Source organism: Hibiscus syriacus, unplaced genomic scaffold (genome assembly GCF_006381635.1).
Source record: "Hibiscus syriacus cultivar Baekdansim isolate YM2019G1 unplaced genomic scaffold, ASM638163v2 tig00111708_pilon, whole genome shotgun sequence".
NCBI lineage: Eukaryota > Viridiplantae > Streptophyta > Magnoliopsida > Malvales > Malvaceae > Hibiscus > Hibiscus syriacus.
The window spans coordinates 3003250-3027982 of record NW_024063159.1 but is presented as its reverse complement, the minus strand read 5'-3'; the positions used below and the strand labels follow the sequence as shown (position 1 = coordinate 3027982).

The 24733-nt window shown below is 34.0% G+C and overlaps 1 protein-coding gene across 1 annotated transcript; it reads left to right on the top strand.

Moving 5' to 3' along the window:
• Nucleotides 1–112: 112 nt before the first annotated feature.
• On the top strand, nucleotides 113–19598 carry LOC120168085 (uncharacterized mitochondrial protein AtMg00810-like). Its single transcript, XM_039176918.1, has 3 exons — nucleotides 113–207; nucleotides 316–506; nucleotides 19168–19598. Exons 1-3 carry the CDS (start codon nucleotides 113–115, stop codon nucleotides 19596–19598), a joined length of 717 nt encoding a protein of 238 aa, XP_039032849.1.
• The last annotated feature ends 5135 nt before the right edge of the window (nucleotides 19599–24733 follow it).

The window sequence follows — 24733 nt, the reverse complement described above, 5'->3', positions numbered from 1 at the left end:
ATATTTAGGGTTTTAGCTAGGGTTTCTAAACCCTAGCACTGCTGTCGCACGCCGCCGCCTCATGTCTCTAAGAACTCCCAACAGCCGCCTCTACCGATACTTCCCAAGCCAGATGGTCCAACCAGCTGCTGCCGACGCCTTGCTGCCACGCCGCCGCCTCATGGAACACTCCAGAACGCCAGATGGCAACCAACAGCCTTCCATACGGTGAGTCACCAGCCTAGCTTTGGTGACTCACCGAGGTTTCCCTCTCAGGACCGGTCCAAACAGAACGCTGTGGTGGCTATAAAAGCCACCGTTACCTGCAAAATAAAGAGGACATACAGCCACTGAGAGCAAGGAGACAACAACAGAGAACAAAGATGAAAGAAGAAAAACGAAGGAAGACAGAAAGCTACCAATGATCCCAATCAACAGCAAACCAATAAAAAAAGAGAAGAGAAAAGAGAGCTTACTTTGTCATCGGAGGCATTTGAAACATCGCCGGAAACCTTCGGATTTCGAAGGTAAAATCCTAGATCTAGGAAATTCTAAGGGTTTTTAGGATAAATAGAGGTCATATTTGACCTTAGGATATAGAGATCTACGGTTTGGGATAATTTTCCAAATTCCGGCCACCTTGAACGGTGGCCGGCGGTGGCTATCGGCGTCAGAGTAAGGCGGACGGCCGGAATTCTTTTCCCTCATATGAGGGAGTTGAAGAGAGATGACAGAGCATTTTTCATTCTCTCTCAGTTAGAGAGAGAATGAAAAGAGAGGAAATGAAATAAATGGCCCGAAGGGCCGGCCATTTGGGGTATTTAAACCTCTCCCCAAACGACGTCGTTTTGGGGAGGGGTGTGCGTGTAATTTTCATCAGGGGTAAACCATGTCCTCAGTCACTATAGTTTGTAATCCTTACAATTTAGTCACTAAAAAGCAATTCTTGATCATTTTAATTTAGTCTTCGAACTTTATTTTATTATGTTTTAGTCCATACCAGTATTTATATATTTAGGATAAATATCATATTTAGTCCCTCATATTTTTATATTTAATATTTTAATCCCTAATAATTAATATAGGTTAAATCACACTGTTAGCACTCAAGTTTTATAATATTTCGAATTAGGACTCTAGTTTTATAATTTTACATTTTAATCATTAATTTTTATTTTTGACTATGATTTTTAATATTTTACATTTTAATAATATATTTTTATTTCCTTTTATTTTAATCATTATTTGCAATATTATTTTATTATTATTATTATTTAATTATTATTTAATTATTTTATTTTATTATATATATATATATATATATATATATATATATATATATATATAATAAATAATATTTGTTTATTTGTTAAAATCCTATATTTCATAAATTACTTTTAATAATCATATTTTAATATATTATTTTTTCAATATTAAGAAAAGGACTGTCTTAAAGCACCTAGAAGTCCGTTTTTTGATATTTTTACTAAATATCCTATTTTATAAATTATAATTGTTTTTAAATATTTATTTATTAATATCAAAGAAAAGAGCTGTCTTAAGGCACCTAGAAGTCATTTTCTGATATTTCTAAATAAATAAATATTTTTATAAATATATTTAAATTAATATATTTTCTTAATAATTATAGTAATAAAATTTGAAATAACATAATTATAAATTAAATATATTTGAGTTCTTAAAATTCTATTATGAGAGAAAATTTATAATTAAAAAGTACCAATTTTGGGCGTTGTAGGGGTGCTAATCCTTCCCTAAATGTAACCGACCACGAATCTATTTTTATTAATAAAAAGAACGAATTTTCGGTTATAAACGCAGATCAGTTCATCTTTTAAATGATGTTTTCTTAAAAACTCTTTTAAAAGATAATTTTTAGGTATTCGACCTACCTGACCTAAAAGGTCGATGGCGACTCCCAAATTATTTAAAAAAAACCATTTATTCACATCACTTTTCCCGCCAAGTAAAAAATTCGTGCCCGGACGAAAACCGGTTACGACAGCTTGGCGACTCTGCTGGGGACCGTCAAACTTTAAAATCTATTATAAATTGTCTCTATTAATTAGAAATTAAAAAATCATTTCTTTAATTTTTAATTCTTTTCTTTTAAATTTTTTATTACTTATTATTTTATTAATATTTTTTTATTTATTTTATGAAGGTATTAATTATTTTATTTGTCTGTCAGAGGTTTGAACATTTCTCCTCACACACAACACTTGCATTGCATAACATAAAGCTCTATAATTGAGTTTGTCCCTTTTAAGTGGGAGTGAAAGCGACGTCTTCGTGAGAATTTATTCTCCGTGTCAGACCTAGCAAGTAACTTTCGGGGTTCATATGCTCTATGTTTTCGTGAGAATTTATTCTCCGTGTCAGGCATAGAGAAGTGTATCCCCTCGAATTGAACTCGATCCACTTTAGTCTGTGATGGACTAGGATTGAGGGTTAACAACCCAAGGGGGCATCAACAAAGACAGTTCGAGTACCTTTACTCCTAGAACTAAAAACCTGCATATAATAAACCCTAGAAATTCTCCTAATCTAAGACAATACTGAAACCATTTCCATAGGTGTACACAAAGGAGAAATAAGTTTTAGCTTTTAATTTATTATTTTTTTCTCTCTGAATAAATGCCTGCGAATAATCTATTATAAATTGTCTCTATTAATTAGAAATTAAAAAATCATTTATTTAATTTTTAATTCTTTTCTTTTAAATTTTTTATTACTTATTATTTTTATATTATTTTATTAATATTTTTTTATTTATTTTATGAAGGTATTAATTATTTTATTTGTCTGTTAGAGGTTTGAACATTTCTCCTCACACACAACACTTGCATTGCATAACATAAAGCTCTATAATTGAGTTTGTCCCTTTTAAGTGGGAGTGAAAGCGACGTCTTCGTGAGAATTTATTCTCCGTGTTAGACCTAGCAAGTAACTTTCGGGGTTCATATGCTCTATGTCTTCGTGAGAATTTATTCTCCGTGTCAGGCATAGAGAAGTGTATCCCCTCGAATTGAACTCGATCCACTTTAGTCTGTGATGGACTAGGATTGAGGGTTAACAACCCAAGGGGGCATCAACAAAGACAGTTCGAGTACCTTTACTCCTAGAACTAAAAACCTGCATATAATAAACCCTAGAAATTCTCCTAATCTAAGACAATACTGAAACCATTTCCATAGGTGTACACAAAGGAGAAATAAGTTTTAGCTTTGAATTTATTATTATTTTTCTCTCTGAATAAATGCACGCGAATTAGTAATCATGCGGTTAGGTTAAATTTTCCAAACAAAGCATGAAACTAGAAAGCATGAGGTTAGGATTTATACCTTGATAGATATAAATTTTTCTTTCCATTAGTTGGTACTAACTATTCTATTTTTTTTCTTATTTTTTTTCTTCATACATGTTACATTGCTCTAATATGTTTATATTGATTTCTTTTGTTTACATTGCATGATCATGGCATAACCAAAAGGTGTTTACTTGAAAGACTGTTCATCATATTGGAAAGAAATCATAAATGGACAAAAAGTTTTATGATCAAACAAAATATGATGCGGCCAAGAAAAGACCTCCTGAGGGAACTCTGAAGATAGATGAGAGCTATGCACCCAAAGATCGTATGCCCATTGAAGAGCAAAAGGAGATACGAGAAATAAGAGAGCAGATATCCAAGATGATGGATAGAATATCTGTTTTGACCAAAGGAAAAGAGATTCATGCACAAAAAGATATAGAGATCAATGAACATAATCCTGCAATTTCAGATATACAAGGGACTTCTGATCCTAACCAATTTGAAAAGTTGCAGACAATTATCATTTGTATTCACAAATCGTCTGGAGATACCAAAGAAATGGTGACCACTGTAAAAGCTCCCAGAGATGAGAAGAAATCATGTAATCAGAAATCATCAAAGTTTGGTCTGCTCCCGACGTCTAAGACTCAGGTTTAATCCAAGACAAAAGGTGGTTCTCATCTTGATAATATCCCCATATCATATATAGAGTTGTATGAGAAGATACTTGAAGCACGAGAAGTGGATCCATATTATATAAAACTGTTCCAACCTCCGTATCCGAATTGGTATAACATCAACGTTTATTGTAAATATCATGCCGGAGCTCAAGGACATACCATTGAAAATTGTCTTGCCTTCAAACGTCGAGTCCAAAGTCTTTTGGATCAGGGAATCTTGCAGTTTATAATAAATGATCAACCTAGTTTGGTAATTGAAGATCCTGCCATATCAACACCAAATGTATTCAAAGGTAATAACATCAGTAAGGACGTCCAGAAGGAAGAAGATTTGCTGATATTCGAAGCCCAAATATGTCATTTGAATGATCAAAATGATAAATTGAGCACTGAAATGGAAATCATACAAGAAGATTTCCAGAAGGTCAGTCAAGCCTTTCAAAATGCTGGTATAGGGAACACCCCAGAAGAGTGGATAACTGGGGCCACCAAACTGAAGAAGAACTGTAACATATATTAAGGTCGAGCCAAGAAGTTTTATCATAATTCACGAGTTGCAGAAGAAAGATACAATGCATCTATCAGTGAATTGAAAAGATGTCAAGTCGAAAATCAAATGTTGAATAGTGCTATGACCAACATGGAAGCATCATATCAGATCCATCAGCATGATATTGATACTGAATTAAAAGCCACTATTGACAAGAACAAGACATTGAAGAAATGTGTAGATGATTATGGAGATCTTGTACGAGAACTCTGTAACCATAAAGATTCCCTTACAAGGGAAAATGAGCAACAGTGCCTACAGCTCCGGGAATTGACACAGAATATGAAGAAAAAAGACACTATCATGAAGGAAGCTGCTGTTCAAGCAAACAATGTGGCTCATAAGCTGGTGGACATAGCTGGCTTCGCAAGAGAATTAAAGCATATTGAGAACTTCACACCTGAGCATGAGTGGAAGTTAGTTTGGCTTTTAAGGGAAATATAGAAGTTAGGAGTGACAGCTATCCCCTACATGTAAAAGTTTTGTTTGATGTACCGAAGCTTTTGTGTTCAATGAAATCTGTTCTAAGATGATCACTCTTGAGTAACACCTTTTCATACATGCATTTACATTTTGTATCTGTGTATTTTCATTTTGTATTCTTACTTTTTATATCTTTGAATTGCACATTTTGCATTTTTATTTTTGGAATTTATGCATTTTCGCATTTACATTACATTTTTTTATTATTTAAAGTATTGTTAAATACATTAATTATAAAAACATGTAAATAATTCATGAAAGGTTTTGTAACAGTAAAACCAAGATCATTCATTCATATTACTTTACCATCATCATAATGGAGCAATCTTATGAGGGACTACAAGATCAATGGTCAGAACAATTGACAGGGTTACCTCGGGATACAAGGAAAGAAGCGTCAGATTCAGTACTAGATGAATCAGATCAAATTATTCAGGGAATGGAATTTGATAAAGAATAGATAACTGCTAAAGAGAAATCGTGCTATCAGATTGAAGAGTCGAGAAAGATAACATACCCTGGGGCATCCCACTCAAACCCAAAGAATAGCCTCATTAATTATTCACAATATGAGGAGAGAGACAAGAGGACAGAGAAAGCAATCAGAAACATGAAAGATGTTAGTGCCCACCACAAAGAATTAGAAGCAAGAGAGCTCAGCTTGGTTCCAGATTTGATTATTCCCCATGAATTCAAAATGCCTGATTTTGAGAAATATGATGGCACCAGTTGTCCCTTAATCTATTTGAGAATGTTTTGCAGAAAAATGGAAGGATATTTGAGTTCTGATGATCTATTAATTCACTCTTTCCATGATAGCCTTATTAGCCCAGCAGTAGTCTGGTACAATCAGTTGACCCCATAACAAATCAAGAGATGGGTAGATCTAGCTGATGCATTTTTGGGACAATATCGGTATGTTAAAGGCTTAGCTCCAACACGTATGGATCTTCGAAGAGTAAAGAAGAAAACCAATGAAAGATTTCAAGAATATGCCTTAAGATGGAGATGAGTGGCAGCACAAGTTCAACCTCCCATGTTAGAAGAAGAGATATCACATATGTTTCGGGATTCCATTCCCGCTCCTTTCTGCGAGGTAATGCAGGCAAATCCGACGAAGGAATTCAAGAATCTTATGACAAGTGGAGATTTAATTGAGAATGTAATCAGTGAATGAAACTCAAAAGTCACATCCAATAGCTCGATTGATCAGAGAGCTAAAGTTGGTAATGTGAATGAGTATCACATCCAAAGTGCCCGCAATTGCAAAAGAAAAGGAGCAAATAGTTGTTCAGATCGACCAAAGAAAGTCATGCGATCAAGAAATACTTTGGAGGTGTTCCAAACCTCCTTTTCAGGCTTGTACCCTCATTTGATTAAAGGTCAATACATCACACCAAGACCAACTAAAGTGACACCAAACCCTTCTGCTCATAGCTATGATCAAGATAGAGTTTGTAATTTTCACTTAGGGGTATCTGGGCATTCTACAGGCAATTGTAGGCCACTGTTAAAAGAAATTGAGATGCTTGCTGACAAAGGGGTTTTGATACAAGAAATGGGGGACGAATGAAGAAAAGAACCCTGATCCTATTACATACCCAACATTATAGGAATAATGAGGCATGATGCATAAACAAGTGGAAGTGTTATCTACCACTATAGTACTTTCTATTTTCAGTATCTTGTTTGAACTTATTTTTTTGTTCATTTCTCCACCTTTTGTGTAATAAATAAATGTGTATTGCTTTTATGGTTATGAGCAAAGAATCAAGTTTTAATCTTGAGATTATTGAGTATCAAGTAGATTAAATATTCTTTTAAATTTTCAAGAGTTATAGATCTTTGGCAAGTGGTAAAATTATATCTTTCATATCCCATCCAATGCCAATTACTTGATCCTTACTAATACCAAATTTTGACCGTACATTTATCTGAAATTCTGAAGAAATGTCTCTACCTATTTTTGAGACACCAACTCTAGATGTTTACCTTCTCGGATAGAGTTGGTTGGTTTATGATATTACCCCTTCCACCATATACATGACTTTAAAAGTCACACATTTGTCCTTCCAAACACAAAACCATCATAAACCAAAAGACCTCAAAAGAACCAAACTTTCAATTATCCGTGAATCAAGAGACGAGATGAGGCATCATGGATCAACTCATTGAAGATAATTTCGAGTGATTAGGGCATACTCAAGAAGAAAGAAAAAGTGATTAATTGAAATAAATATATCATGCATTAATTACATTTTTTCATGTAAGTAAAGTTAATCTTGAATATTTATCCCCCTGGAGATACCTCTTTTTACAAGGACTTCTATGTATGAGATGACTAAACTTCGCGCATAGATCAAGCACGCCAACTCAGTGTCATATCACCCAAAGATGAATAGGGCATTTGCAGGAGCAAATAAGAACATCAAGAGAATCATTACAAAGACCACTGAAACTTACAAGGATTGGCACGAGAAGCTACCTTTTGCCTTATATGCATATTGAATTACTGTGCGAACATCTAGAGGGGAAACACCTTATTGTTTAGTCTATGGAATAGAAGCAGTATTACCAATTGAAGTTGAGATCCCATTATTTTGTATCCTAAAGGAGGAAAAATTGGAGAAGACTGAATGTATCCAATTTCGATTTGATCAATTAAACCTTATTGATGAGAACCAATTGAAAGCTATTTGCCATGGGCAGATGTATCAGAAATGGATGATGAAAGGTCACGAACAGAAAGTACATCCAAGAGGCGTATGTTATAAAAAAGGCATTTTCCCGAGAAGCGTTGATCTTGGCAAAAACAGATGGGAAAGTTCTGAGAAACCAAATAAACTCAGATTCTGTCAAGAAATATTATACTTGAAGAAGAAAAAGGACAAAAAGGAAAAATAGGTGTTCAAAGCAATTGAAGTCTTATACTCATCCAACAAAGAAAGAAAAAAAGAAAAATCCAGCAAAGAAAGAAGAAAGAAAGAAAAAAAAAAGTAAAAAGAAAAAAGATGAAAAAGGAAAAAGAAAAAAGAAAAAAGAAAAAAGAAAAAAAAAGAAAAAAAAAGAAAAAAAGGAGGAAAATTGAATCAAGATGGGTGACTTATTGAGCCTCAAGTTACAAGATTAATCAAGTATAAACAAGAAGAGTAAGAAATGTTGAAGATATGAGAAAATAAGAATGGATAAAAAAAATTTGGCAGTCTAGAGGGATCTTGATGATAGAAAAATCCCCAACAAAGCAGATCCAAGTCAAGCAAAGCAAGATTGAAGGCATCTAAAGAGAATATCTTCAGAATTCATTCCGCCTCTCAAGATTGATTTTTATTTGCAAAAATTGGTTTTTAAAATCTTTAATGCATGATATAAAAATGATAAAAGGGGGGGTTCAAGATGTAAATTTTTAAATAACATTTTGAAACCAATGGAGGATTCGAGTTGAAAACCTGAAAAGGCGGCTCAAATATTGAATGGTGCAACAATGACATAAGAGACGATTTTAAGCTCTTAAAAGAAGCACCGCACATCCCAAAGACGTTCCTGAGATTTTGAAAACGAGAAACATCTTTACAAGATGAGCATAACAACCTTTTTTTCAAGTTAGTGGAAGCCGAAGCGACATACTGAACTAACTTGAAAGAACCTACTTTACCAAAATCAACCTACACCTCAAATCAGTCAATAATTTTGACACTTGCCATAGGACTATGATTTTTGAATGATTTAAAAGTGTAGTTGATTTATTGGATATTCATTAAACTTATTGTTTATGATTTGATTGTATTATGAACCTGAAAGGGGTAATACTTTGCAAAATTCTTTCATTCTTCAATAAAGAAAGGAGAAAAAAACATTTTCAAATAGGACAGTCTCAAATGAGGAAGGTCCTTGAAGCAATTGTTGCTTATTCTACCTCTGTTGTAGAAAAAGAATGAACGAGGCCAGAATAATGAAGCACTTCACATTTTTGAAGGTAAGTGGTCCAAGAAGCCAGAAAGTCTGGAGAATTGAACTTGTGACACTCTCCTATGACATTATTAGCAGTTCATCAAGAAAGATTATCGTTTATCTCATGCTAAGGGCGATAAGAATCACCAGACAAATTATTTTCCCCAACCATCAATTCATGTTCTCTAGAAGATTACATCATAGAGCCATGAACAAGTCACTACCTGCACTCTGGTTATACCGTGATGCTGGCTCAAGTCTTGATACATCATTGCTACTTCTTCTATGCCTATCACTTTCTTTGTCAAGATGATATCCATTATGTCCTTCAGAAGATTGCTGAATTTGAATTTGAGGACTTATGGCACAGAATAAGACATTGGAACAAAATCTACCCTTATAGGCCTTTTATATAGGGTAACATTGGTTACAAGATTCCAAAAGTTGAAGATGACCAGTTTTACTGTCAACTAAACCGTTCCATGAGTCGAAAAGAGTGAGATATATTGGAGCAGAAGAAGAAACAGTTGTCGTAGCAGTCATTAATCTTTTAGTTCATCCTGATGATGTTTAGTGCTTCCATTAAGGTTGTTACGCTGGATGACACCGATAACAAGGTCGAATTCGACAAATCTATTCATCAATTGCTCCAACCGATCATCATTCAGTTTTTGCTCATCTGTTTTCAAAAGTATACCAAGACAGTAAAAGGCAACTTCTGCATCATTGATTCCAGAGAAAAGAGACAGGACATTGATACCACCATGGAACATGTCTCTATACAGATCCTCATGTATGGTTTTTAGGGAAACCTAGAAGCATTTCCACCTCATCAGGTTCAAGTGGAACAATTTTATTCCTTCCAACCCATACCAGATTCCATTTTCAGCACTCATCAAGAACATACTTCTGGACACTCGAAGGTGGCTCATCGTCATAAGCTTCAAGAGCCTTACAGATCCTTTCTGTCAATTTGGTACTTCCTGTACATATTTGTAAACAGTTCAACTTTGTTCTTGGATCCCAGGAAGGCCATCATTTCTTTGTCAATGGAAAAATATAATATATAGTGCGTGGAGAAAACAAGATAAGAGGAAATCTGTTTTCAATTGGCAGATTATGAATATAGCCCATTTTCAGTGTAGCAGCATGAAAATTCTTCGAATCTACAAATTCTGGCTCTACATTGAATAAGTACTGTGATATTCCAGTCCAAACATTAACTGGAGCAAGTGCCACGTTCTCGTAGTAGAAATAAGGAGACCCAATAGCATCTTCTGGAAGTGTTCTTTGAGTTATCTGATCTGATTTGGTATGAACCCCAGAACCAATCATTGGATTTGAAAGATGAATTTGCTCATAGTAGAAATAAGGAGACCCAATAGCATCTTCTGGAAGTGTTCTTTGAGTTATCTGATCTGGTTCGGTAGGAACCCCAGAACCAATCATTGGATTAGGAAGATGAACTGCATGATCGTCTTCATTAAGAAGCTTCTTTTCAGGCTTCCTCTGTTTCTTCCTTTTCCAAAAATCATAGCCAGAGTTTCGTCTTTGCTTGTAATTGGGGTCATTGCATAATTGCTTCCTATCTTCTACTGAAAGAAGTGTGTCAGCAGCCTTAGCCATTTGAGCAGCACATATAAAATCTGTCAACTCTGCAATTGATGAATCCAGACCACATCTCTCCATGGCTATTGAAGCCTCAGCCTCTGAATATCTTGTTTTTGTCAAGTATAACAGTTTATTCTCCTCATCAATATCAGAATTCAGGATTTCCTCGGTATCAGAAAGAACTATCAATATCTGTGAAATCAGCTTGAAAGATCGCTTCATAATCAGATGAGTTGTTATCAGAATCAACATGTTGCATGGGTGTGGATTTTTGATGAACCTGTACCACTGTATATCTAATCTTGCTATTGCATCATATTACTGTTTTCATAAATTGGTTTCTCTCCCACAAAAAAATATATTCCAGAAATAACCTTCACTGAAAGATGATAAACCACTGTGTCAGCCTGGAACGGATTATCAAGCAATTTATACTGCTCTGTTTGACTAAATCCCGCCAGATACAGAAAATGGTCACCTCATTCAGAAGACACATATCTCAGACGTTTTTGTCAAAATGATTGAGTACTTCTTAAATTTGTGACAACATGAAGAGAATTCCTCCAGTTACCTGACAATACTGCTGTTTAGTGACACCAGAATGAGAGTATTCAAGATAAACAGATTTGGATCACGAATAAAGCCACAAGTACCTACAACAGTTCATTGTCAAAATTGGACCTTGTAGGGATCATGATATTCAAGTCAAATAGACGTCGAGAGTAAACCAAAAATAGAAAATTGAGGCATCTCGAAAGCTCAATTCAGACAGGTCTAGAGGGACATATTGAGGGCCCATTTCAACCAGAAATAGAATATTGGGGCATTTTGAAGGCTCACAGCAATATGAATATTTGGGCATTCTTGGAGGCTCATCTCAACAAGAAATAATGTGAACATACTTTTAACATCTGTATCAGCAAATGTTGGGGCATTTTGAAGGCTCAGATTAACAAGAAGTAAATGTTGGGGCATGCTAAAAACCCTTTTCAATCAGAATCAGAAATGTTGAAATATTCTGAATATTTATCAGCAAAATGCTGGGGCATGCTGAAAGCCTATTTCAATCAGAATCAGAACTGTTGATGCATCTTGAACACTTGTATTAGCCAATGTTGGGGCATGCTGAAGGCCCACAACATCCTGTGTCAAGATTATTGACTTGAACAAATATTTCCAATGAGACAGAAAGGTGTGAAGAATGAAAATAGTGAAGCAGTGATAGTAGAGCTGACTATACATAATTGCTTCGTTCATCAAGCAGTTATATTATGATCATGTTGTTGAATAAATATCTACTCAGCAAGTATGGTTTCAAATACCCAATCTTCTTAAACCATTTGTCACATGACAATGTGTTCTTTGATAAACTACATCATGATTGCATGAATAAAGATGATCCCCAGGTAGACTACACGATCCAGGGTTCAGTTCCTCAAGATCTCATCTTTGAATTTTGTATTATATGTGTCGGTGATGATTGGAAATATTTCTTTGAGATTCCTGGCAGTTAGTTACAACCATACTGTTGGGATTACGAAGCTGTTTTTCACAATAGTTTTTGCTTACTTGATGACATTGAAAAGGGAGACTCGACTCTCACTTATATTACTGTTATTCCTGTTGTTATTGGGATCATCATTGCTAGCCAAGATGAACTGAGTTTCCATCTATTTTGGGTTTTATCGTGTGCGTTTCATCCCCAGCAGCAAGAAATCCACGGATATCTTTCTGTACATTGATCCTATAGCTGAAGTGTTTCTACTTTCTACAATGCTCATTACAGAAGAAAACGTGATCAATATTACATTTGCCCTTTCCCGAGATGATATCAAGAGTAATTAGTGTCTTCTATTCAATTCGACACCAGCATATCTTGTGAATTTGACCAACTTTTTGGTCATACCAACATCACACTTGAATTCCCATTGAGTTATGTTCTCAAATGGTCTTGTGACATCATACAAAAACTTTGAACACCATGCAAAGAGATTCAATGATTGAGAAATCTTGGCATAAGCCACAAAAAAGATGAATGTGTTGTCAAATGCTTTACGAACATTTGAGCTGAAACCACATGAGATGAAGAATATGTTGTCAAAATGTTTTACGGACTAGTTATTCTGATGTTGAACCAATGTTGTGATCATATGGTTTCCATTTTTGATCCAAGATGAAGTTTGTCTTCTTCAACTTCAAGATTATAAGTTGAGATATGATGAAGATTTCTTTCCGCAAAAAGGAGAGCTGAAATTTTAACAACAAGAAACTAGTTGAACGACAGGTTGTGGTTAAGCATCTCGACATGATATGGTTCAAGTTGCCTTGTTCGAGAACCAATTAAATATGGAGACATGAAAGGAATTGAGATAAATTCTCCTTATGATGTGTTTCAAGAGTCAAATCAGAACAGACTCTACTCCCCTAATTAATCCCCGATGAGTTAGACATATCTACATCTACACTCTTCAAAGATGATAGATTCTCTTTTAAAGATGATAGATTCTCTTTTCAAAGATGAAAGCTTTATGTGATTTCTACACAAGTACAAGCAAATAAAGTTGATTTTATCCAAGACAAAATGAGGCATCATGGTCATAATTTTGACTACGACAAGAGTTCCACAAGTGAAACATTTCTTCTGAGACTTAAATAAAGCAAAGAAGATGCAAAGATACAAGTTGATCAGATGATTCTGCAGAAATGCAAGCTGGATAGCATAAGTTTCTACACTGATATCCAGGGGTAACCCTGGCAATAAATGATGAATTGAAGGAAGACCAAGTTCACCACTTTAAAGTCAAATGAAGATTGCATCAATATTCATGCATTCATAAGAATATCATTTACACAATAGACAATGCATTACATTGATACATCTGAGTGCATTCAAACATGAAGTTTTACAGATCTTCGGAAAAACAAGAAGATTCATGGTAAAAAATACCTTACACAAAGAAGGTATTCAAAACCATAAATATATGAATCATGCAAACATCTGAAGAAGAGATGGACGCAATCCACAAAAATGAGCATTATATTCAGAGTGGGTCATGTTACCCAATCAACATGTTATTTCAAAAAACAGAATGAGAAAACGATTTTCATAGTTTCTCATTTTATCTTTTCTAAAATGAAATTGTTGAAAAGTAAGAAAACGATTTTCTTAGTTTTTTTACTTAGTAAACTATTTCCAACAGCCTTATCTTGAGTTTGGGGCATGTTACCCAATCAACATGTTATTTTGAAAAATAATGAGAAAACGATTTCCATAGTTTCTCATTCAATCTTTTCTAAAAATGAAATTGTTGAAAAGTAAGAAAACGATTTTCATAGTTTCTTACTTAGTAAACTGTTTCCCACATGTGTAAGACCTGCAGTGCATGATGTTTCCAAAAAGCCTTCGGGAGCTTTTTGATGTTTTCAAAGCCTTAGGGTCATCTGTAAGTCCTGCAGTGCATGATGTTTCCAAAAAGCCTTCGGGAGCTTTTTGATGTTTTCAAAGCCTTAGGGTCATCTGTAAGTCCTACAGTGCATGATGTTTCCAAAAATCCTTCGGGAGCTTTTTGATGTTTTCAAAGCCTTAGGGTCATCTGTAAGTCCTGCAGTGCATGATGTTTCCAAAAAGCCTTCGGGAGCTTTTTGATATTTTCAAAGCCTTAGGGTCATCTGTAAGTCCTACAGTGCATGATGTTTCCAAAAAGCCTTCGGGAGCTTTTTGATGTTTTCAAGCCTTCGGGTCATCTGTAAGTCCAACAGTGCATGATGTTTCCAAAAAGCCTTCGGGAGCTTTTTGATGTTTTCAAAACCTTAGGGTCATCTGTAAGTCCTACAGTGCATGATGTTTCCAAAAAGCCTTCGGGAGCTTTTTGATGTTTTCAAAAAAACCTTTGGGTTATCTATAAGCCCTTCAGTGCATGATGTTTTCAAACATTTTCATCCTACTCAATAGAGGCCAAAAAAATTATTGTCTTTTTCGTCTTTACTCTATTCTTGTTAACACAAGAATGAGCAAAGAGGGACAGCTGTAGACATTAATTTTTTTCATAATAATAATTATAATTATTATTAATATAATATATTATTATTATTATTTATTATTAAATATATATATATATTACAAATTACATCAGAGGCCCAATCCCGTTTACAAGCCCAAATCCCAGGCCCAACCAGAACCGGCCCAAACCAAAATGAAACCCTAAATATTTAGGGTTTCAGCTAGGGTTTCAAAACCCTAGCACTACTGCCGCGCGGCGCCGCCTCATGTCTCCAAGAACTCCCAACAGCCGCCTCTACCGACACTTCCCAAGCCAGATGGTCCAACCAACTCCTGCCGACGCCTTGCTGCCACGCCGTCGCTCGAGAATGCCAGATGGCAACCAACAGCCTTCCCTACGGTGAGTCACCAGCCTAGCTTTGGTGACTCACCGAGGTTTCCCTCTCAGGATCGGTCCAAACAGAACGCCGTGGTGGCTATAAAAGCCACCGTTACCTGCAAAATAAAGAGGACACACAGCCACGGAGAGCAAGGAGACAGCAACAGAGAACAAAGACGAAAGAAGAAAAACAAAGGAAGACAGAAAGCTACCAACGATCCCAATCAACAGTAAACCAATAAAAAAAAGAGAAGAGAAAAGAGAGCTTACTTTGTCATCGGAGGCATTTGAAACATCGTCGGAAACCTTCGGATTTCGAAGGTAAAATCCTAGATCTAGGAAATTCTAAGGGTTTTTAGGATAAATAGAGGTCATATTTGACCTTAAGATATAGAGATCTACGATTTGGGATAATTTTCCAAATTCCGGCCACCTTAAACGGTGGCTGGCAGTGGCTACCGGCGCCGGAGTAAGGCGGACGGCCGAAATTCTTTTCCCTCAGATGAGGGAGTTGAAGAGAGATGACAGAGCATTTTTCATTCTCTCTCAGTTAGAGAGAGAATGAAAAGAGAGGAAATGAAATAAATGGCCCGAAGGGCCGGCCATTTGGGGTATTTAAATCCTTCCCCAAACGACGTCATTTTGGGGAGGAGTGTGCGTGTAATTTTCATCAGGGGTAAACCATGTCCTCAGTCACTATAGTTTGTAATCCTTACAATTTAGTCACTAAAAAGCAATTCTTGATCATTTTAATTTAGTCTTCGAACTTTATTTTATTATGTTTTAATCCATACCAGTATTTATATATTTAGGATAAATATCATATTTAGTCCCTCATATTTTTATATTTAATATTTCAATCCCTAATAATTAATATAGGTTAAATCACACTGTTAGCACTCAAGTTTTATAATATTTCGAATTAGGACTCTAGTTTTATAATTTTACATTTTAATCATTAATTTTTATTTTTGACTATGATTTTTAATATTTTACATTTTAATACTATATTTTTATTTCCTTTTATTTTAATCATTATTTGCAATATTATTTGCAATATTATTTTTTAATTATTATTTCATTATTATTATTTTTATTATTTATATAAATAAATAAATAAATAAATATATATATATATATAATAAATAATATTTGTTTATTTGTTAAAATCCTATATTTCATAAATTACTTTTAATAATCATATTTTAATATATATTTATTTTTTCAATATTAAGAAAAGGACTGTCTTAAAGCACCTAGAAGTCTGTTTTCTGATATTTTTACTAAATATCCTATTTTATAAATTATAATTGTTTTAATTATTTATTTATTAATATCAAAGAAAAGAGTTGTCTTAAGGAACCTAGAAGTACTTTTCTGATATTTCTAAATAAATAAATATTTTTATAAATATATTTAAATTAATATATTTTCTTAAAAATTATAGTAATAAAATTTGAAATAACATAATTATAAATTAAATATATTTGAATTCTTAAAATTCTATTATGAGAGACAATTTATAATTAAAAAGTACCAATTTTGGGCGTTGTAGGGGTGCTAATCCTTCCCTAAACGTAACCGACCACGAATCCCTTTTTATTAATAAAAAGAACGAATTTTTGGTTATAAACGCAGATCAGTTCATCTTTTAAATGATGTTTTCTTAAAAACTCTTTTAAAAGATAATTTTTAGGTATTCGACCTACCTGACCTAAAAGGTCGATGGCGACTCCCAAATTATTAAAAAAAACCATTTATTCACATCACTTTTCCCGCCAAGTAAAAAATTCGTGCCCGGACGAAAACCGGTTACGACAATACTTATTCAACCAATATCGATACCCATGCTTCAATTAACACTCATTTCCTCTTTGAAGTATCGGTACTTGATGAATATTACCGATACTCCTTACCCAAAATTCATTTATCATACCCGAAAATTTACCAAACTTACTTATATCTTATACTAGAACCTCCTTTTAGTTCTTTAAGCTTAACTACACTTATTCTAATCAACTTAGATCACTTTAACTCATCTTAATATCCAATATCCCAAATACATACTTGAATTCAATAATCAAGCCAATAAATCAGCATGTTCCCAATTCATTTCTAACACTTTGAATTTCTTATTTCAACTTATGACATGTCAAATTTAACTTCCAAATCCATCTTCTACTTTTTCAATAATTCACTTAAAAACTCCCTTTACTTAATTTCTCATAACTTGTTCATCTTTGAGTTTTTACTTATCTTTAAACTTCCTTAAGCTTTCTTATTATCCCAAGAATCAAAACCTATTATAAAATAAAGGAATAATCAACTTGTAAGAAACTCACCTTTTAAATGAGCTCACGGGAAGAAGAAGAAGAAGCAGTCTGAACCCAAACCCAACTCTCCAGACTTTTCTTTCCTTTCCTTCCTTTTCCATGTGTTAAATAATTTACAAAGGAAAAAAATAAAAATCTTTCCTATAAAATAACCATTATACCCTTTATACTTTCAAACTTTTCTATTAACTCTAACACTAAAATTTTCTAATTAAGTCCCTGAACTTTTAATCTTTTCTGAAATTGATTGTGAAGTTTTAAAAACTTTTATTTTGGTCACTAACATGTCTTTTGGGATGTTACAGAAGTTATGTTAACTGTCACTTACATGATAAACAATCTACCCACTAAAGTTCTTGAATCCCAAAGTCTCCTTCAAACCCTTACAAAGTTCTTTCCAAATTTCAGTCCATCTCTTAACCTAAAACCAAAGGTATTTGGGTGTGTTGCTTTTGTTCACATTCATTCTCAAGGCTGAGGGAAGCTTGATCCAAGGGTATTAAAATGTATTTTTATTGGGTATTCTTCCACTCAAAAAGGCTACAAGTGCTACACCCTCCTACAAGAAAATACTACACTTCTGCTGATGTCACTTTTGTGGAGAAAGATAGTTATTTTACAATTCTTTATCTTTAGGGGGAGATATCATTTAGGGAAGATAAGGATGCAGATTTGTTTTTACTTCAGCCCCTTGTTGATTTTCCTACACTTACACCTATACCTATATATTCTACAGAATTACAGATAGAAACACAACATGCTTCTACTTCATCCTCTCCCCAATCAGAACCTAGAACTCTTCAACCAAAGATTAATACATCACAGCCCAATATTCAGGACACTACTTGTCCCCTAAGGGTCTATTCGAGGAAGAAGGCACCTATGTAGATTCAATCATCCTCTTCTCCTACTCCTGCTCCTATACAATTTGAGGTACACTCTGAAACTCCTTTTGAACAAAGTGATGCTAAAAAGTTTATATTTACTTCTGATTTTGAATTTCTCATTGCTATTAGAAAAGTAAGAAAGAACATGCACCACCAAACATCCTACCTATATGTTTTTAACCTACAAAAACATATCCACCAATTACAGAACCTTCATTACTAGCCTAAAAGACATTGTTATTCCTAAAACAATATCTAAGGCATTAGAAAATGAGAACTGAAAAAAAGGCTATGAAAGATGAAATGGAGTCATTAGAGAAGAATAAGACATGTGATTTAGTGAAGCTGCCATAAAGGGAAAAAAGTAAGATGCATATGGGTATTGATTGTTAAGTATAAATCAAATGGTTCTCTAGAAAGGTACAAAGCAAGATTGTGGCAAATGGGTACTCTCAAACCTATGAAATTGACTATCTTGAAACTTTTGCCCCTTTTGAAAAAATGAACACAGTGAGGTTTTATTATCCTTAGCAACTATTTAAAGATGAAATTTGCAGCAGTTTGACATCAAGAATGCCTTTTTGTATGGGGACCTTGAAGAAGAAGTTTACATGGATATTCCACCTGGATTTGATTCAAATACTGGACAGGCAGTGTGTAAATTGAGAAAAGCTCTTTATGGACTAAAACAGTCCCCAAGAGCTTGGTTTGGGAGATTTACTAAAGTAATGCTAAAACAAGGCTTCAAACAGAGTTAAGGTGATCATACTCTGTTTGTGAAATACTCTCCTTCTGGGGGAATAACTGCACTATTGGTGTATGTAGATGATATAATTGTTACAAGTAATGATTCTGAAGGAATTTTTAATTTAAAGAAATGTCTTATAAATGATTTTGAAGTAAAAGACCTTGGAAGATTAAAATACTTCATAAGTATTAAGGTAGCACTCTCACAACAAGGGATTTTTATATCTCAACAGAAGTATACACTGGAAAATTAGGAAGTAAACCGATAGAAACTCCTATAGAAGTCAAGAATAAGCTTGAAGACTCAAAGGATGATGATATGGCAGTTGACAGAAGTGTTTTTCAGAGACTGATGGGAAAGCTTATCTATTTGTCACACATCAGACCAGACGTAGCATATGTTGTTGGGGTTGTGAGCCAATTCATGCACAATCCCAATGAATCACACCTAAGAGTTGTTGTCCAAATTTTGCAGTACTTGAAGGGTACACCAGGCAAAGGAATTCTATTTAGAAGAGATGGGAACTTGACTCTGGAAAGATATACAAATGCAGATTATGTAGGATCCATAATTGATAGAAGGTCAACCTCAGGCTATTTCACTTTCTTTGGAGGAAACTTAGTTATTTGGAGAAGCAAAAAACAGAATGTGGTGGCTAGATAAGTGTAGAAGCTGAATTTCGAGCTATGGCATTGGGAATTTGTGAGTTATTATGGTTGAAGATTATTTTAGAAGACTTGAAGATGAAGTGGAATGGACCAATGAAACTCTACTGTAATAACAAGTCAACAATCAACATTGCTCATAATCCAGTTCAACATGATAGAACAAAAATGTTGAAGTGGATAGACATTTCATAAAAGAGAAACTTGACTGTGGCCTGATCTGTACTCCCTATGTGACCACTGGAGATTAAGTTGCAGATATACTTAACAAGGGTCTACCTGTTAAGTATTTTTAGAAGTTAACAGGCAAGCTGAGGATGGAATATATCCATGCTCCCAGCTTGAGGGGGAGTGTCCAAGATTAGTTACCTCAGTTAAGAAGATTGAGTTGGATTTGTAAATATTCTATCTAGTTAGTATCCCTAAATCTAAGGGATTTTTTATTACTAGAATTAGTCTCTTACCTAGTTTAGAAGTTACATAAGATAAGGCTTAGGTTTGTATATATAATTGTAAGTTTCCTATATGTTTAATAAGAGTGAATTACAGTAAAATTCATGGTTTTTGTCAGAAACTAGGATGGCCTAAACAAAAGTACCATAACATAACAATATCAACTTTTCCTAAAGCGGTGAAAGATTTGGAGATCTTGGTTTTGAGAGGAAGAGAGAATGTAGAGATCATTCTGCAAGCTGGTCTTATCAATCATCTTCTTTGAGTTGAGTGCTGGAAAATGGTAGTTTTTGTCATCTCTTTGTTTTATATTTTTTTGAGGATGCTAATTAATAAAAAGAATAATAAAACCATAATGATGAAACCCCCTCCAAACAGCAATCACTGGAGCCATAGATCTCTCACCATCAAACCTTCTTTTTCCCTTAAATTCATCTCCTATAAAAACCGAGTTTCTTTAAATCAGATTCCAATTTTTACTTTTCATAGCTTCAGTGTCTAGCAGAGCCAAGAAGAAATATTAAAAAATAAGTAAAAATTATGTGAAAATAAGAAAGTTGAAAAGTCAAACAAATGAGAAAATTTTAATTTAAAATGTCATGTCATCATTTTGTTAGTAATTTAATCAAAGAGTGATAAAAAAATCAACATATAAAGTTTTGTAATAAAATTAAAATTAATAAAACTACAATAAATAAAATAAGATAGAGAGTAAATTTAAGATTCTAACTACGTAATTTACCCTAACAAAAATGTAAGAAATATAAAGATTGCAGACCATTTTTCAATCCGCTGTAGATCAATGAATTTTCACTACTATATATAAATTAGGGTAAACTAAATATTTAGTATCTAAATTATCAATTTTGTTCTATTTTATTACTTAAACTTTTAATTTTTTCACAATCATACCTAAGATTTACTTTTTATTTTATTTTAGTACCTCACCATTTGAAAGTTAACGATAGGGCTGTGGAATTATTTTTATGTTTTTATATGGAAAATGACATCATTCCCTATTCAACTTTACCCTCTCTCCTATTTTACTCACTATACTTTCATTTTTTCTAATTTACTCACTGAACTTTCAAATTGCTCATGTTTTGATCAATGTGAATTACTTTATTATTATTTTTATATGATATGGTATTTTTTATTATTATTTAATATAAAAATAATGAAAATATAAAATAAAAACAGAATACGGTCAGATGTCACCGCCAACCATCGTCGATTGTCGTAGATGGTGGTCATTCCATCCCAAATTTAATGGGTCACTTGATCTCGACGACTCATTCGACCTTTATTTTATCTAACTTGCTCCAAAGTCCATGAATTTGAGATCAAAAGTGAGGAAGCCGAAATGTTTTAGTTGAGATTCACGGGTTTTGGGATATTTTCGGTGAAACAACCATCAGATTCAAACTCAGGGGGTCGAGACGAACTGACCCATGAAATTTGGGACCCAATGGGCACTATCTACGACGTCCTATGGTGGCGTCCGACCACCCTATATTTTTATTTTATATTTTAAATTGTTTTTATATTAAATAATCATAAAAAATATCACATCATACGAAAATAATAATAAAATTATTTAGAGAGATCAAAATATGAGTAATTCAAAAGTTCAGTAAGTAAATTAGAAAAATTGAAATAATGAGTAAAATAGGAGAGAGAGTAAGGTTCAGTGAGGAATGATGTATTTTACCCTTTTTATATTTCACATGTGTTTTAATGATGCTTCTTTGTCATTTTCCTCTCTTACATCGTATATAGAATTGTAAATGAGACGAGGCAGATCGCAAGCTACTCGAGATCAATAAATACTCGACTCGAATAGACTTGACTCGAGCTCGAGATCAAATCGGGTTCTTAACGAGCCAAAATGAGCTACTTGATACTCTACTTGAAAAGCTCAATAGCAGCTCGAAAATATAATATATTAAGATTTTATTTTAAAAAATAAATTATTAATAATATTAACATTTATGTGTTATTTTTTTTAAATGCAATATAAAGGTTTCATGTATTTGAAATTCAAGTTTGAGTTTGACGCTTTAATTGAGTTAAGTTTAAAATTCTTTTTTCTTTTCGAGCCTTTTCGAGCTTTTACGAGCTTTAGTTAATGATTTCAAGTTCGGGTCGACCTTGAAAATTTTAGGCTGGCTAGTTTTGAGTTGAGTCGAGTCGAGCTTCATTTCATAGATTTCGAGTCGAGTCGAGCTTAACAATACTCGAGCTTAGCAATACTCGAGTTTGACTAGGCTCGTCTATAGCCTTAATTGTATATGCTTTAAAGGCAAACCCCCACCTTTTTGTTTACTTTCTATTTGCATGGGATTTTTGTCTGATTGTAACACCCAAATTTAGGGGCTAAATTTTTAGAAATTATAAAGTATTAAATTTAAAGTGGTATTTTGGAAGAAATTGGGGATTAAAGTGTAAAATCGCAAAGTTAGCATACCATTTTATAAAGTGCAAGAAATTCAATGACTAAACTCATAATTTACCTATTTTTCTTTTGGAGAGAATTATAAACCTCTCCCCAGTATGTTTCTGCAGATTTTTTCCTCATTTACCTTACCGATCAACTACTTTAGCTATGGTCTATTCACCGTCCAACCACCGTTCGACAATCTGAAACCACCATCGCGTTCGTTGTCGACCGAAGAACAAAACCCTTCAAAGCACTTGTTGTGAATCAGCGTCGTTCGTCGTGAATTTCAATCAGAAGTATCATCGGTTTTAACTCAATCTTCGTTGGTTTTCCGTCGATGCACGTCGATCCGTCCACCCATTTTCAACACCTCCCGCATCATTGTGTTCCTTGGTGTTGTTCCGAGTCAACCGATGTCCGTCGCGTCTCCGTTGTCGCCGGTACGTGGAGGGGTGAGAAAGTCAAAGTTTCTGACGTTTCAGAATCGAGCTCTCCATCATTTAATTTTTTTGAACCAAGCTTGGTAAGTGTCTTAAAAATGCCATAAAATATTTTTAGAATTTTTCGAACACCATAGCACTGTCCACGCGCCGCCCCTACGAGTGGGGGAGGTTCGAAAACAGTTGGGGCAGTTGACCCGGTTTGACCTGACCCAATCCGACCCGACCGTTGACCCGACCTGACCCATTGACCCGACCCGACCTGACCCATTGACCCGACCTGACCCGTTGACCGTTGACCGTTAACTTTAACAAAAAAAGTCAAAATTTTTTAAAAGTCATATTTTATGATTATTGACGTCCTGAGTTTGATTCTGAAGTCCATTTTTCTAAATTCAAACCCAAAACCTCGAAATTGGTAGTCAATCCCGTTGACTTTGACCAAAAAGGCAAAATTTTTGAAAAGTCATATTTTATATTTTTCGACGTTCTGAATCCGAATTTGAAGTCCGTTTCATCAAATTCGAACCCGGTAAACTATTTTTGACTGATTAATCACCTAATTCGATCCGTTTTTTGCAATTAAGCTCTGTTTTTAATGAACTTTCTGTTGATATGTATCCAAGGAATTATTGGAAGTTGATTTCAAGATCGAGGACGTTCGAGTGGAGTTTAAATGGTCGATAAGTATGATATAAAAATTGATGTAATACATTACTACCTCTTTATGCTTTATGGAACATGTTGATAATGGATAAATGCATGAATATATATGATTGGTCTATTATGCATGTTGGATTATGGATGGATTCGAACAGAATACAGTTTAAGTGATAAATTAGTTAAGATTCTATTGAATTACAAGTCCTGTGATTAAGTGATAAAGGAATCAGTCTTGAATATGTAAATTATAATTTCTCTCATTAAAGCTACTTGGATGATAAATTATGAGAATACTTCGATTAGGTAAAATTACAAAAATACCCTTATATTGTAATAAGGACAAGAATTGACCCTAGAAGTTGGATAAGAATTTTTAAAGACATATTGATATGATGAAACTACTGATGTGTACAGAAAATACTGGTTTTGCTTAGGAAATCTGGATAACCGATTTCTAAATCCAATATGGCTTGTACAATATACTAGAAGTTTTGTTAAGGAATAATTTAAAGTTTAGAGATTATCCGGGAAAGCGATTAACCCTATAATCTCTAAATTATAATTATCATTGTTAAAAGTTTTAATACCAAAATTATATGGTTACGAAATTACCCTTGATAGATAAAAGTAGTCGAATTGACCCTGAATAAAAAAGTACTCAAGAAGTTAAGTAGTCCGAGTTGTCTCTGAGTGAGAAAGTACCCTGAGAATTAGCACCTAACCCGATAAATTACATATTTAATTGTTAAAATCCTGTCTTTGTACAGAAAATTCCTGACAACCTGTTTGTAACATCTGAGAAGGCAGTTGACCCGAAAATCTCTGAGTTAAGAGTATATACTTGAAGAATAAATTATTGAGGGTGCTTCTTTATAAGAATTGTTCGAAAGGATTGGCATAAATGATAAGTTTAAATTAAATAATAAGGTCGGACGGAATGAAAGGTTTTAAATACCCTGAATCTATAAAATAACCAAAATATCCCTGGAATGGAAATAACCAAGAATATTACCAAACTCAGGAATGATTGGATATCCTCGAGCTTTGAAATTAACAGAATAAAATTGAGCGCCAGAATGACCAAAATACCCTTATGGCCTAGACTAAGTAGATGTTTTGATTTAATTAAGGAATCCA